A 13,788-nucleotide genomic window follows, 5' to 3' on the forward strand; every position below is an offset into this window, starting at 1 on the left:
GTTTTTCTGCCCACCATCTGCCCTGTCCTGCCTATCTCTTTGCCTGGGTATCTCCACTCCCTGCCCCATGTCCCTGTCCGTGGCTTTCAAACATCTGTTCCCTTCTCTACACCTGCTCCTCTGTTACCCTGGCTGTGACCACTGACCTTTCACCCCATGTTCCCACTCACTTCCTGTCCATCACTGACTTGTCAATTCATATCACTGCCCACTAATCCCTGTTGTCCTACCTCCCATGTCCCTTGTCCACTGATGTCTGTCACCTGCTTTCCTGTCTTGTCCATCATGGCTTCCTGTCATCTTGCACCCTCACCCATTTGCTACCTGTCAACCCAATCGCTGTCCACTGACCTGTCATCCCATGCCCCATCCATCACTGACCCTGCCTGTCAACCCCACCTTCTCCCTCAGGCGTTGAGAGGACCCTGGTGCTTCCCGGGAGTCAGACAGCCTTCGACTTGGATGATGTCAGGGTTGGGCTTAGCTATACTGTACGGGTGTCAGCTCGAGTGGGTACCCGTGAGGGTGACCCTAGCGTCCTCACTGTCCACCTCGGTGAGCAAAGGAGGAGGGTTGGGGGACAGCTGCCTCACTCACTCCAGTCCTGCTCCTGATCTCTGACCTTTGTCTCCGACCCCCAGAGCCAGAAACCCCACTCACCATCCCTGGGCTGCGGGTGGTCGCGTCAGACTCGACGCGACTGAGGGTGGCCTGGGGACTCGTTCCTGGAGCCAGTGGATTTCGGATCAGCTGGAGGACAGGCAGTGGTCTGTGTGGCGGTGTGGGAGGGTGGATGAGGGGAATGGTCAGGGTGTGGGTGACCAAGGGGGCAGGCAGGATCCCAAGATCAACACTTCCCTCTACCCCTAGGTCCAGAGTCCAGCCGGACATTACCCCCCGACTCTACTGCCACAGACATCACGGGGCTGAGGCCTGGAACCTCCTACCAGCTGGCGGTGTCAGCCCTGCGTGGGAGAGAAGAGGGCCCACCTGTTGTCATTGTGGCTCAAACCGGTCAGTGCTGGCCCAGCCCCTTGGCTCTCTGCCTGCAGTGTCCCTTCAGAGCCCCATGCCTCCCCTGTCAGTCCCCTACCTCTCCCGTGAACTCCACAGACTCCCCCTGCGGATGCCTACTATCTCCTCCCTCAGAGTGCCCGGTTTTCCTTTCAGTTTCTCTTGCCTCCTCTTAGGCCCCCTCCTTCTTCAGATCCCCTTGCATTTCTCTGAAGACCCCCACTATCTTTGCCCAGATTTCCACCACCTCATCTCTCAGACACCCACTGCTTTTTCTGCTGAACCCAAGCCCCTCCTCTTAGACTTACACTTTTTCCTGTCGGATCCCCTCATTACCTCCTCAGACCTTATTAGACTCCCACTGCCTTCTCTGTCAGACCCTGTCGTGTGTCAGATTCCTTTCACCTGCCACCTCAGCTTCCCACTGCCTCCTCTGTCAACCCTCATCTGACTCACTCACTAGCCCCGTCAGATCCCTGCCTTCCCCTGTCAGATGGCTCCCCACTAGCTTCTCCGTCAGACTATCCCATTAGAGCCCCCACCGGCAACCCCAAGTGTCTTCTACTTCCTTCCCTATAATACACCCTACTGCCTCTCCCCCCAGACCCACTGGGCCCAGTGAGGACAGTCCATGTGACTCAGGCCGGCAGCTCATCTGTCACCATTGCCTGGACCAGGGTTCCTGGCGCCACGGGATACAGGGTCTCCTGGCACTCAGCCCATGGTGGGGACCCGGGGCTTCGGAGGGTGGTGGAGAAGTCAGGTCTGGCTGGCTGGAACAGGGAGGGGCCGGGGGTCTTGGGTGTCCAGGTGGGGCATTGGGGAGCAGATTGGTTAACCCTGGAGCTGTCCCCATCCCCAGAGCCAGAGAAATCCCAGCTGGTCTCTGGGGAAGCCACAGTGGCTGAGCTGGAAGGGCTGGAGCCGGATACTGAGTACACGGTGCATGTACGGCCCCATGTGGCTGGCGTGGATGGGACCCCTGCCTCAGTGGTTGTGAGGACTGGTGAGCGAACCCTGGAGAGCTGCCAGTCGCCTCACTGGCTATCCCACTGCTGTGTATCCCTGACTGTTCCAGCTGCCCGTTCCTCACTAGCTGTCCTAGCCACACTAAGTATCCACTCAGAGTGACCTCCGCCCTGCCCCACTCTGCCCACTCCCAGGCAGGGACCCTCTCCCTTCCAGGGGCTGCCCACCCTGACATGTCCGCAATAACCTCCCCATGGCCTTCAGACCGCCCCTGTGTTGACCATGCCTGAACATGCCTGCACTGCCTGTTCTCTGCCGGCCACACAGTGGCCCCTGACCCCTTACTCTGTCTCTGCCCCTAGCGCCTGAGCCTGTGGGCACCGTGTCGAAGCTACAGATCCTCAACGCTTCCAGCGATGTGGTGCGGATCACCTGGGTCGGGGTCACTGGAGCCACAGCCTACCGATTGGCCTGGGGCCGGAGCGAGGGTATGGCCCCTGAGCCGACCTTGTACTGCTTAGCCAGGATTGCCTCCTCCAGTCAGCCATACCCAATTCTAAACCTTGTCCTATTATGCTTGCCTGGCTAGGGGGCCCCACAAGACAGCAGATACTCCCAGGAAACACGGACTCTGCAGAGATCCGGGGCCTCGAAGGTGGCGTTAGCTACTCCGTGCGCGTGACCGCGCTGGTCGGGGACCGCGAGGGCGCTCCGGTCTCCATCGTCGTCACCACGCGTAGGCGGAACTTGGGCCCTGGCGAGCCTCGGATTGGTGGCATGGATGGTTTGGGGGCGGGGCTTGTGCCCGGTTTGGGGAAAGGAACCAGGGATTGGTAGTGATCCTATGGGGGCGGGGTCTGAGGGGAGAGGAGGGATGAAGCCTGGGATAGGCGGAGGGGCCGGTTGGGGGCAGTGCGTGCGCCAGGATCCGGCTGGGATTGGCTCAGGGGCCCGTGGGGGTGGAGCCTCTGTTTCCTACGCTTTCTCTTTAAGCGCCTGAGGTTCCACCAGCCCTGGGAACCCTTCGAGTAGCGCAGCGCGGGGAGCAGTCGCTGAGGTTGCGCTGGGAGTCAGTGCCCGGTGCGCATGGCTACCGTCTGCGATGGCGACCTGAGGGTGAGAGCATCTCTGGAAGGTTGTCAGGGACCAGTAGAGGAGTTAGCACGAGGGCGGGTTGGGTGAGATGGAGGAGGTCAGTGAGAATGAGTGAGGTTTGTCACTGGGGGTCTCTGGGGTTAGTGACAGTCAATGAAGTGGATGAGATCAGTCGGTGAGTTGGGTGGGGTCAGTTAGGTCAGTGAGGGTCAGGGAGGATGGGCAGGATCAGTCAGGAGGGTGGACTGGGTCAGCAGGATCCTTGAGTGAGGTGAGGGGTCTGAGATGGGTAGGCTCATGTGCCCCACTCCTTTACCTTCCACTCTTATACCGGCCCTAGGTGGCCAGGAGCAGTCTCGGGTCCTGGGCCCTGAGTTCAGCAGCTATCACCTGGAAGGGTTGGAGCCAGGGACCCAGTACCACGTGTGGCTGAGCGTCCTGGGGCCGGCTGGAGAAGGGCCCCCAACGGAGGTGACTGAGCATACTGGTGAGCACACAGGGCCCACCCCTGTATTGGTGTAGCTCTGTCACCCTGATTTCCTGTACCCCATGACCCTGAGTGGCTCCCCCTGCCACCCCTGACCTTGGGGTATTGCCAGCATGATCTCCCATGATACTTTTTTCACTGCCCCAGGTGTCTCACCTCCTTAGATCCCTTCCCTCTGGGTTCTAAATAATACCCAGGAATCCTTGATTCCTCCTTCAGAGTCACCTAGAGTCCCAAGTACTGAACTGCATGTAGTGGACACTTCAATGGACTCAGTGACTCTGGCCTGGACCCCAGTGCCTGGAGCATCCAGCTATATCTTGTCTTGGCGGCCACTCAGAGGCCTTGGCCAAGGTGAGAGGGAGGCCAGGGTTGGGGGTAGAGTGGCAATTTGGGCCCCATGGAGGGCCTCATGTTTAACTGAGGTCTGATCTCTGCAGTGGTACCGGGGGCTCCACAGACGCTGCCAGGCATCTCAAGCTCCCAGCGGGTGACAGGACTAGAACCTGGTGTCTCCTATATGTTCTCCCTGACACCCATCCGGGGAGGTGTGCGAGGTCCTGAGGCCTCCATCACGCAAAGCCCAGGTATGGTGGACAGGGTAGGAGGGACCTCAGGAGGCAGCTGGATGGATCAACTACTTTAGTGACTTGGCTGCCTTCCTGCAGGGTGTTCCCATGGCTTGGCTGATGTGGTGTTCTTGCTGCATGCCACTCGAGACAGTGCTCACCGTGCAGAGGCTGTGAAGCGGGTTCTGGAGCGTCTGGTGTCTGCACTTGGTCCCCTTGGGCCACAGGCGGTCCAGGTTTGGTCCCAAAGACAGCCTTGACCCCTAGCTCTCCCAACCTTCTCCCTCCGCAGGCCCCACGCCAGCTGCCACCCCCTGACCCAATAGTAATTCATACTTTCTCCTACTGCTTCTCTGGCATCCAGATCTCCCCTGATGGCTGGTTCCCTGGCCTATTGTCACTGCTGACAGCCTGATATTTCATTTACTATCCACCCCCCAAGCTCTGTATTAACCCATCCAGGCTCTGTGTCCCCCCACCCACAGTCTTTCATTGCCCTCCCCAAACTCTGTGTCTCCCCCCGCCCCAGGTTGGCCTCCTGTCCTACAGTCACAGACCCTCCCCACTGTTCCCACTGAACAGTTCCCATGACCTCGGCATCATCTTGCAGAAAATCCGTGATATCCCTTACATAGACCCAAGTGGGAACAACCTAGGTGAGGACTTCAGTGAGAGCGAACTCTTGGGGCTTCACTGTTGGGAGCTCAGTGTCCTAGGGTTCTGATATGTCCTTCCTTCCAGGCACTGCCGTGGCCGCAGCTCACAGGTACCTGTTGGCATCAGATGCTCCTGGGCGCCGCCGGTATGCACCAGGGGTGATGGTTCTGTTAGTGGAAGAACCCTTGAGAGGTGACGTCTTTGGCCCCATCCATGAGGCCCAGGCTGCTGGTAAGGAGTGGGGCTGGTGGGGCTGGGGTCTTGGGGTGGGGCTGGCCCCAGTGGAGCTGTCATGAAGGCTGCTGGATTCCTTCTTAGGGCTCAATGTGGTGATCTTGGGCCTGGCGGGAGCTGACCCAGAGCAGCTGCGTCGCTTGGTGCCGGGCACCGACCCTGCCCAGACCTTCTTCGCTGTGGATGACGGTCTAAGCCTGGACCAGGCAGTCAGTGGCCTGGCAACAGCTTTGTGTCAGGCAACCTCAGGCACCACCCAGGTTTGGAAGAAGCCTGTGGGGGGTTAGGTAGGGGAGAGGACAGGGCCTGGGGGCTCTTGATAGAACTTCCTGGGCTCAAGGAGACCCTGTGTCCACAGCCACACCCAGAAACTTGCACAGTGCATTGTCCAAAGGTAGGTGTCCAAAGCTGGGTGGTGGGCAAGGGATACTTTTGGGGCTGGCCATTCTGACCCTCATCTGATATGTCTTTCCTCAGGGCCAGAAGGGAGAACCTGGAGAGATGGTGAGGGACTGGAATTGGTGGTCAGTGGATGGGGGGGGTCAGTGGATTAGGGGAAGATTAGCAATGCAGAGCTCACTTACCACTGTTCCTAGGGCATGAAAGGACAAGCTGGGTCTCCTGGCTCCCCTGGTCTCCCGGTGAGTGTCTCCCCACACCCATCCTCTGCACCCTGTCTAGCTTTCTGCCTACTCATCTGCTGTGTTCTCTCAGGGCAGGGGTGGTGCTCCTGGCCCCCAGGGACCTCCTGGAAGCATCATTGCAAAGGGCGAGAGGGTGAGTTTCACTGTTGAGGTTCCCCTAAAGCACTCCCCAAGTTTTCTCAAGGTTTTTAGAAGAGAGGAGAAAAAGAAGAGAGAGAATTACAGAGTATTTCTGGGCACACACCCCACCCCCGAGACTTATGGAGAAGCTCTGAAGAAGGGAGGCTAGTGGGGCTGTGAGGACCCCTAGAGAGGCTCAGTGGAAGTTCTGAGCCCCAGAGGAAGGGATTTTTCTCTGCCACTCAGCAATAAGGGAACATTTTTCTGACCCACTGTTCCACCCCTGCCAACACCCAGGGACCTATGGGCCAAGGGGTCCAGATGAAGAGCAGTCTGGGCTCCTCCACATTGTCCCTTCTCGTCCTCACCTCTTTCCCTCCTTAGGGCTTCCCTGGAGCAGATGGACCTCCAGGCAGCCCTGGCCGCCCCGGTACTCCTGGGACCCCTGGGCCAAAGGTGAGCAAGTCCTGCCCTTCAGGTCATGTGGTAGGCTCATGACATCATCCAAGAGACACTTTGCCTGGGTGGGGTGGGCTGGTTCTGACTCTGGCTTCCATTTACAGGGCTCCCCAGGGTGGCCTGGGCCTCGTGGGGAAGCGGTAAGGTGCCTTCCCTTCCTTTCTCTCCCACTGACTTCCCAGGGTTGTTTCTGCATGTTGGGGAGCTTGGGCAGGAGGGTCAGTGTTGGCCCCTGGGGGGCCACCCTGAAACTCACCCTAACCCAAGCATGACTTTGCTCTGTTTTGTCTTCAGGGAGAGCGAGGGCCTCGAGGCCCAAAAGGAGAGCCGGTAGGTGAAGGACGAGAGGTGGGCACCCAGGATGTCCCAGGGAGGAGCAGGGTCATCCCAGGCCAGACTCCATGCACGGCCTAAGGCGTGAGAAGAAATCACTTCTGACTGGGGTACTTCTGTGAGCTTCTCCTACCTCAAGGCTCCCATGCCCTGAACCCTGCCCACTGCTCTGTATCCCTGCAGGGGGAGCCTGGAAGAGACATCGGAGGCGAGGGCCCAGGGCTTCCTGGACAGAAAGGGGACTCTGGACCTGCGGTAAGTTCCAGGGTATGTGGTGGTGGGTGATGGGTAAGAGGGAACGAGAGTGGGAATTCTTGGGGTGGCATCTTATACCTTGTTTTCTCCATCAGGGACCCTCTGGACCTCGTGGCCCAGTGGGGGACCCAGGTCCCCGTGGTCCCCCGGGGCTTCCTGGCACAGCTGTGAAGGTGACAGCATGATCCTCATATGATCTTATGACCTCTATGTGATCCAGTGACCTGGTGACCCAATTTGAACCCAACACAATCCCTACTGGTTGTTCTAAGCCCATGTGACTCTTTTAGCCTCACCTCAATTCCATGACTCCCCAGTTCCCTCATGATTCTTGTAACCCAATTTGACCCCATAACCCCTCATTCCTTCTAATATTTTGAAGGGGGGAGGTACGATCCAGGGTCACAGGGCCATGGTCTGTTTTTCAGGGTGACAAAGGCGATCGTGGAGAACGGGTAAGTGAAGGTCCAGATATGCTGGGGGTGGCTTGGCATCTGGTCTCCCTAGCACCTACGGACCTGATCTTCTCTCCCAGGGCCCCCCTGGATCAGGTGTTGGTGGCCCTGCTGCAGGCGAGCCAGGAGAGCCGGTGAGAGGGCCTTGATGCTCTTCTGGGAAAGCTGGGACCATGTCAGGGCTGAGAGTGGAGGGGCCGGGGACCCTGCTGGGGAGCTCGGTGTGTGCTGGGCCTCATAGTTCTGGGCTTACATTTCTATTCACTTCCTTCCAGGGACTTCCTGGAAACCCTGGTCCCCAGGGCCCAGCTGGGCCCTCTGGACAGAAAGGAGAGAAGGTAGGAGGCCTGACCTCTTTGGATCACAGTTCTGGGGCAGGGGGTTCTGGGTACTGGGGAGCAGGGCCTCCCCTTGTCTTCCCACCCATGCATTTCTCCTTCAGGGTGTCTGTGAGGATGGAGCCCCAGGCCTCCCAGGACAACCGGGGACCCCGGGTCAGCGGGTAAGTATAGAGCCCGGGGTTCTGAGTGGCAGGCATTGTTCCCACCCTTACCCTCAACCCCTTACCCTATCTTTATGCTCAACCCAAACCAATGAACCCCCAAATCCATCTCTTCCAGGGCCTACGGGGACCTCCTGGAGATATTGGCCCCAAAGTGAGTGCCATTTGTAGGGACTGGATGTGAGGGGGTGATATGCTAGGACTCCCTGTGGGATTAGGGGAGTCTGGATGGTCAGGGGTTGGAGATAAGGGGTCTCTCCAGGTCAGAGGTTGCAGTTTCAGAAGGGAGCTTGGGGAGAGTTTGAGACATCTTGTCCAGGGTTGGATGGTCAAAGCATCTCTCCCTCCTTTCTCTCCTCAGGGTGACCAGGGGCTGACAGGGGCCGTGGGGGAGCCTGGAGAGAAGGTGAGTGCAACTTTGGGGGCTCTCTGGGCCTGAGGGTCTAGGACTGGACTCAGCTCTGACCTCCTCTGTTCCAACAGGGTGAACGTGGACCCACTGGCCCAGTGGGGCCCCAGGTAAGTCACTGACCCCAATGCCAGTGTCACCTGGGCTGTGCCCCTTCCTGGTTCTGACTTCTTGCCCTACACTCCTGCTGCATGCACCTTCACTCCTCTTCACATGGCTCCTCATCCCTTCTGATTCAGGCTCTAAAACTCAGCCCTAAGGACCCAACTTCTAACCTGAACCCACTGACTCAACCCTTACTGTGCTCACCTTGACTTCCACTGACCTGGTCTCTGCCTTCCTGCTGAGTTTGACGTCTGCCAATCTTCTAGATTCTGACCTGTGACCCCTCACCAGCCTTCACTCCCACCCCTCCCCCCACCTACCTGGATCAGCATTTCTGTCCCTCTTTCCCAGGGGCTGCCGGGAGTTGCGGGACGTCCTGGAGCCGAGGGTCGTGAGGTGAGTCTGCAAATGTGGTGGGACCAAGATGGGGCTTTTGCGTGTTCCTCCCCTACCCTTCCATTCCGGGCTCACCCTTTCTCCATATGCAGGGGCCACCAGGACCCACTGGCCACCAAGGAGAGAAGGTGGGTCATGGGCTGGGGGCCTGAACCCCCAGGTACCAGGGATGTGGCAGGTGGGATGCTGAGACGATGGGTTCCTAGGTGGGTCACTGACCCATCCCTGCCTCTATCCTCTCTCCACAGGGAGAGCCTGGCCGTCCTGGGGACCCTGCAGTGGTGAGTAGAGGGAGGATACCTAATAAACCACATGACCTTGGGACCCTGAACAGGCCCAGAGCTCTGACTCTCCGCATGCCATCACCTGGCCTCTGGCTCCTGGCTGTGATCGTATGACCCCATCCAGGGCTCTATGCTCAGTGCCAACCCCGTTTCCCATGGCCTCTGCCCTGCCCCCCAGCTGCGACCCCGTGACTTCTGGTCAGGGGCTGTGCTCGGTGCCTCCCAGTTCTGTATAACTCCATCCCAACCCACACTATGGCCCTGTGGGCCCCGGATAGGACTGAACTGTGTCTGTCCTGTTTTCAGGGACCTGCTGGTCCTGGGGCCAAAGGAGAAAAAGTAAGTCTGGCGTGGAAAAGGAGAGGGGCTTCTGGGATTGAGGTCGAGGTCATCAGGCCTGTCTCTGGACCTTCCCTGAAGGTCATGAGGATTGCAGCGTGATGGCTGGGGGTTGCTGGAGTCTGGGACTGATGCTGATGGTCTTTGTCACCTCCAGGGGGACATGGGGTCCTCTGGGCCCAGAGGAGCCACTGGAGCCAAAGGGGAGCGGGTGAGTGAGGGGGAAGTGTTGATGTGGTGGGAAGGTGGTGCAGGTGAAGCGCCCCGACTACTGAGCCTTCCACCCACAGGGCCCACCTGGCTTGGTTCTTCCTGGAGACCCTGGCCCCAAGGGAGACCCTGGAGACCGGGTGAGTAAAAGTAGGTTTGGGGGCATGACAGAGGAGGATGCCCGGGAGCCCCAATGAAGCCCTGCTGCCCTTCCCTACCACCTCCAGGGTCCTGTTGGCCTCACTGGCAGAGCAGGAGCCCCGGTGAGTACCTGTGACCTTGGACTCTGGGGCCGCCTCCCCTGGAGGGCTGGTGCTGCACGTATCCCATGTCCCCTCACTTCTGCCTCCTCCACAGGGTGACTCAGGGCCTCCTGGGGAGAAGGGAGACCCTGGGCGGCCTGGACCCCCAGGACCCGTCGGCACCCGAGGACGAGATGTAAGAAAGCTGGGGTTGGGAGGATTGTGGGAGATCATAGCCGGTATCGCTGGAGATCTTGGGGCTGGGGCTGACTGTCATGTCTCACAGGGTGAAGTTGGAGAGAAAGGTGATGAAGGTCCCCCGGTGAGACTCCTTCCCACTGTGGTTTCTGATCCTCTACCTTGAGCTGCCGTGGGCTGGGGGCTTTAACCAGGTCATCGAGCCCAGCCCCTGCCTCCTGCCCAGGAGGTGTCCAGGCTCATCTCTGCCCTCACTCCCTGATGGCACCAGATGGGTTGCCTGTGTCTCCTTCTCGAGCTCTCTCTGGGTGGGGGGGGGGTGTTTCCCCCATCGAGGCCTGGGGGTCACAGGAATCAGTGACCTATTAGTAGTGACCCCTGAACTTTGAGTATGATCCTGTGTCACATGATTTGATCCTCTGTCATTTGCCCTCTCCGTCACCAGGGTGACCCTGGTTTGCCTGGAAAAGCTGGCGAGCGTGGCCTTCGGGTGAGGCTTATTGGAGAGAAGAAAGGGAGGGAGGGAGGGTGATGGGAAAACCTGTCAGATGTGGGCAGGAAGGTGCTGGGAAACTCTGAGGGAGATAAGAGGTGATGGGAAAGTCTGGAGGGGGTGGAAGGTGATCGGAGACCCTGCAGGGAGACATGGGGTGATGGGAAGCTCTAGCATGGATTTTGGGGGTAATGAGGGACGTGAGGCAATATGGGAGGTGATGGGGGGCCTGCGGAATGCTGAGGGTCTGTCTCAGAGAAGGTGCTCTTCCCAGGGGGCACCTGGAGCTCGGGGGCCTGTGGGAGAGAAGGGAGACCAGGGTGATCCTGGAGAGGATGGAAGAAACGTGAGTTCTGACCCCTGACTCCCACCTCAGCCCCCCAACCATCGAATTCCCTGCCCCTGATCCTGCCATCCCTTCTGCAATATTAAGCCTCACAATCTTCACTTCCTGTGACCTCATCATCACCACCCCCCAAAGGCTACCAGGATCCCCATGAGTCCTTATGGTCCCTTCAAAGCTACCCCAATCTGTTGCCTACCCAGAGTGACCCTGTCCCCTGGCTTTCTGCAGGGGAACCCTGGACCATCTGGACCCAAGGGTGACCGTGGGGAGCCGGTGAGCAGGGCTGGGATGCCGGGCTCAGGGGGGTGGGCATTTACCTGGTGCTGCTGCCCGTATCCTGTTGGCACCCAGGCAGGGGGCTGGAGGTCAAGGTGGAGAGCACTGATGGCCATTTCCAGGCCTGAGCTGCCCTTGGGGGGGGGGGGTTGGCATTGGGAGCTGCTGCAGGGAATCTGGGGCCAGAGTTGAGCATGGGGGCAAACCTGAGCCATGTCTTAGGACCGCAATAATTTCCTTTCCCAGGGTCCCCCAGGAATACCTGGACGGCTGGTAAATATTGGTCTGGGTCTGCTCCTCTGTCAGCCACTGTCATCTCCCTTGCTTGCCCCTAACAGCTTTGCGCTGCATCCCCTCAGCCCTTCCGCTGCTCCCCCTTGCCCCACTGCCCCTCTGATACGGACCTCCTTCCCTCCCCACGGCCCCTCGCCGGCCCCTCCTCCCCTTGCTGAGCCATCCTTTTCGCTGTCGTTCTCCCTCCAGGTAGACACAGGACTTGGAGCCAGAGAGAAGGTATCAGAGTCTGTAGGCAGAGTGAAGCTGTGAGGACCCCTCATGCCAGTTCTGCCCCGGGCTTGCCCTGGGGCCCCAGTGCTAGTCCTCAACAGGCCCATTTCTGCCACAGGGAGAGCCTGGGGACCGTGGACAGGAGGGTCCTCAAGGGCCCAAGGGTGACCCTGGTCCCCCAGGAGCCTCCGGAGAGAGGGTGAGTGTGGTTGGTCCTGAGGGGAGGTGGTGGCCTGGGAAGCCCACCCTGACTCCTTCTTCCCCCCGTCCTCAGGGCATCGCTGGACTGCGGGGTCCCCCAGGCCCCCAGGTGAGTGATGCACTTTGCCCCCTCAGCCTTATGGTTCCCATTTTGTCCTCCCCTCTCAGCTGACTTTGTTCCCTCCAGGGAGACCCAGGCATCCGAGGCCCAGCAGGAGAAAAGGTGAGCGGGTGTCAAGGCTTTTCGAGATGTGAACTCTCAAATCCATCTCAGCCTTCGAGGCCCCTCACCACTCTGTCCTCCTCAGGGTGACCGGGGCCCTCCTGGGCTGGATGGCCGAAATGGGCTGGATGGGAAACCAGGAGCCTCTGGCCCCCCTGGGCTGCCAGTGAGTCACGACCCGTCCCCCCCACCCTTCCCTCTTCACACAAAGGCCCAGCTCTTCTAGGCCTCGATAAGCTCTGGGGCCGGACAGATTATCTGTGTCTTCTTCTGGAGCCCCGTTGGGTGTGGGGGTGGGTGGGTGTTACCGCCATGCAGGCAGGAGCTAGGGGTCCTGTCAGCAGGCATGTCCCTGATCCCATGACCAGGGCGAACTCCCTGACTTTGAGTGTCTTCTTAGGGCACGACGGGCAAAGTTGGAGACCCAGGAAGAGATGTAAGTAAGGGGAGATGTTGGGACACAGGGTGGCTCAGGGGGCCAGATATAAGCTCCAGCCAGGTCATCATGGTCACTGCATCAGCAACAGAAGGGGGGTTGGTCCAGCCCTGCTCTTGGGAGGGATCTCAGACCTTCTCTGCCTTAGGGGGTCTTAGGGCCCCCAAGTTCTTGGGGTTCTTCCTTGGGAATCTTAGCAGTTTCCCCACCACAACCCATGGGGTCTCTGCCGTAGGGGACCTCAATGGGGCCTCCCAATCCTGAGGGTCTCTGCACTGGAGGAGAAGCTCAGTGGGGTCCTCCCAGTGACCGAGGTATTCCCCAGGGGATATCTCAGTGGTCCCCTCAATCCTAGCAAAGGCTTTTTCCAGGGGCTTCCAGGCCTCCGAGGAGAACATGGCCCCCCAGGACCTCCAGGACCCCCTGGAGCATTGGTGAGTCCAGGCTTTCGTGTTGTCTTTTGCCCTTTGACAGCCCTGACCGCAGCCCTGACCTCTCTGTGATCTGTTCCTCCAGGGAAAGCCAGGCGAGGATGGCAAACCCGGCCTGAATGGGAAAAACGTGAGTGTCCAGGGCAGCCAAGGCCAAACCTACTGAGAAATGCCGGCACATCTACATAGCCCAGACGCATGGATACATACGAGGCACACACACACGGAGGCACACTGAGTTGTACTGAGCCCAGGCACACAGACCTCTGCTGATGTCCGCTTCCAGGTGCACACACACTCTCACAGATGTTTAATGAGTTAGGTAGACATGGCAGCTTTGCCTGGATGGACTAGTACAGCCGAGATAACCCATAGACACGGGTGCAGATGGAGACATGCAGACACGTTGGCCTGGACACAATCCAGGGGCACTTGCAGACACACTGACACACAGACACCTCCATCCAGACTTGTAGTTTACCTGCACACGGGGCTGCATGTAGATCTGTGCTGAGGCACCTCCATGGCCCTGTGACGTGTGACACAAGCAGGACATCTATACACGTAGAGATATACAGACATACTGACGGATGCCAAGACACAGAGCTGACTGTATAGTGTGTGAAAATATCTCAGTAAAAAAATAAAAATAAAAATAAAGAGACACACAACTAACTGTCAGTATATCAAGGACATGCAGACACATGTCCAGATCCCGTGTACACCTATATAAGCCTATCCATATGCAGACCTCGGCCAAGATGTGCAGATAGGCTGAGACACACAGTCACCTTCCAGACCCATGTACACACATGCTAAGACACATATGGACACAAGTGCGTACACCCAGGACCTGCAGACACACTACCTCAGCAATGCATGCATGTGGAGTTGCATCT

At 58.7% G+C, this 13,788-nt stretch overlaps 1 protein-coding gene across 1 annotated transcript in view; it reads left to right on the forward strand.

The window, feature by feature from the left end:
* The window catches only part of COL7A1 (collagen type VII alpha 1 chain), a 31,382-nt gene that overhangs the window by 4,077 nt on the left and 13,517 nt on the right, over positions 1–13,788 (forward strand). The window contains exons 14-65 of the mRNA XM_077129410.1: positions 412–555; positions 642–767; positions 871–1,014; positions 1,619–1,738; positions 1,877–2,020; positions 2,346–2,471; positions 2,573–2,719; positions 2,977–3,099; positions 3,419–3,565; positions 3,785–3,919; positions 4,006–4,152; positions 4,234–4,370; positions 4,664–4,790; positions 4,876–5,022; positions 5,110–5,285; positions 5,384–5,419; positions 5,503–5,529; positions 5,622–5,666; positions 5,740–5,802; positions 6,174–6,245; positions 6,353–6,388; positions 6,543–6,578; positions 6,765–6,836; positions 6,932–7,009; positions 7,265–7,291; positions 7,372–7,425; positions 7,567–7,629; positions 7,734–7,793; positions 7,912–7,947; positions 8,155–8,199; positions 8,277–8,312; positions 8,659–8,703; positions 8,796–8,831; positions 8,952–8,984; positions 9,294–9,326; positions 9,484–9,537; positions 9,617–9,676; positions 9,764–9,799; positions 9,894–9,974; positions 10,065–10,100; positions 10,422–10,466; positions 10,744–10,815; positions 11,044–11,088; positions 11,338–11,364; positions 11,575–11,604; positions 11,717–11,797; positions 11,873–11,908; positions 11,987–12,022; positions 12,108–12,188; positions 12,423–12,458; positions 12,830–12,892; positions 12,975–13,019. Coding sequence (XP_076985525.1) covers positions 412–555; positions 642–767; positions 871–1,014; positions 1,619–1,738; positions 1,877–2,020; positions 2,346–2,471; positions 2,573–2,719; positions 2,977–3,099; positions 3,419–3,565; positions 3,785–3,919; positions 4,006–4,152; positions 4,234–4,370; positions 4,664–4,790; positions 4,876–5,022; positions 5,110–5,285; positions 5,384–5,419; positions 5,503–5,529; positions 5,622–5,666; positions 5,740–5,802; positions 6,174–6,245; positions 6,353–6,388; positions 6,543–6,578; positions 6,765–6,836; positions 6,932–7,009; positions 7,265–7,291; positions 7,372–7,425; positions 7,567–7,629; positions 7,734–7,793; positions 7,912–7,947; positions 8,155–8,199; positions 8,277–8,312; positions 8,659–8,703; positions 8,796–8,831; positions 8,952–8,984; positions 9,294–9,326; positions 9,484–9,537; positions 9,617–9,676; positions 9,764–9,799; positions 9,894–9,974; positions 10,065–10,100; positions 10,422–10,466; positions 10,744–10,815; positions 11,044–11,088; positions 11,338–11,364; positions 11,575–11,604; positions 11,717–11,797; positions 11,873–11,908; positions 11,987–12,022; positions 12,108–12,188; positions 12,423–12,458; positions 12,830–12,892; positions 12,975–13,019 — 3,887 coding nt within the window. The remainder of the gene's footprint in view (positions 1–411; positions 556–641; positions 768–870; positions 1,015–1,618; positions 1,739–1,876; positions 2,021–2,345; positions 2,472–2,572; positions 2,720–2,976; positions 3,100–3,418; positions 3,566–3,784; positions 3,920–4,005; positions 4,153–4,233; positions 4,371–4,663; positions 4,791–4,875; positions 5,023–5,109; positions 5,286–5,383; positions 5,420–5,502; positions 5,530–5,621; positions 5,667–5,739; positions 5,803–6,173; positions 6,246–6,352; positions 6,389–6,542; positions 6,579–6,764; positions 6,837–6,931; positions 7,010–7,264; positions 7,292–7,371; positions 7,426–7,566; positions 7,630–7,733; positions 7,794–7,911; positions 7,948–8,154; positions 8,200–8,276; positions 8,313–8,658; positions 8,704–8,795; positions 8,832–8,951; positions 8,985–9,293; positions 9,327–9,483; positions 9,538–9,616; positions 9,677–9,763; positions 9,800–9,893; positions 9,975–10,064; positions 10,101–10,421; positions 10,467–10,743; positions 10,816–11,043; positions 11,089–11,337; positions 11,365–11,574; positions 11,605–11,716; positions 11,798–11,872; positions 11,909–11,986; positions 12,023–12,107; positions 12,189–12,422; positions 12,459–12,829; positions 12,893–12,974; positions 13,020–13,788) is intronic.

The sequence above is a fragment of the Tamandua tetradactyla genome, chromosome 15, assembly GCF_023851605.1.
Source record: "Tamandua tetradactyla isolate mTamTet1 chromosome 15, mTamTet1.pri, whole genome shotgun sequence".
NCBI lineage: Eukaryota > Metazoa > Chordata > Mammalia > Pilosa > Myrmecophagidae > Tamandua > Tamandua tetradactyla.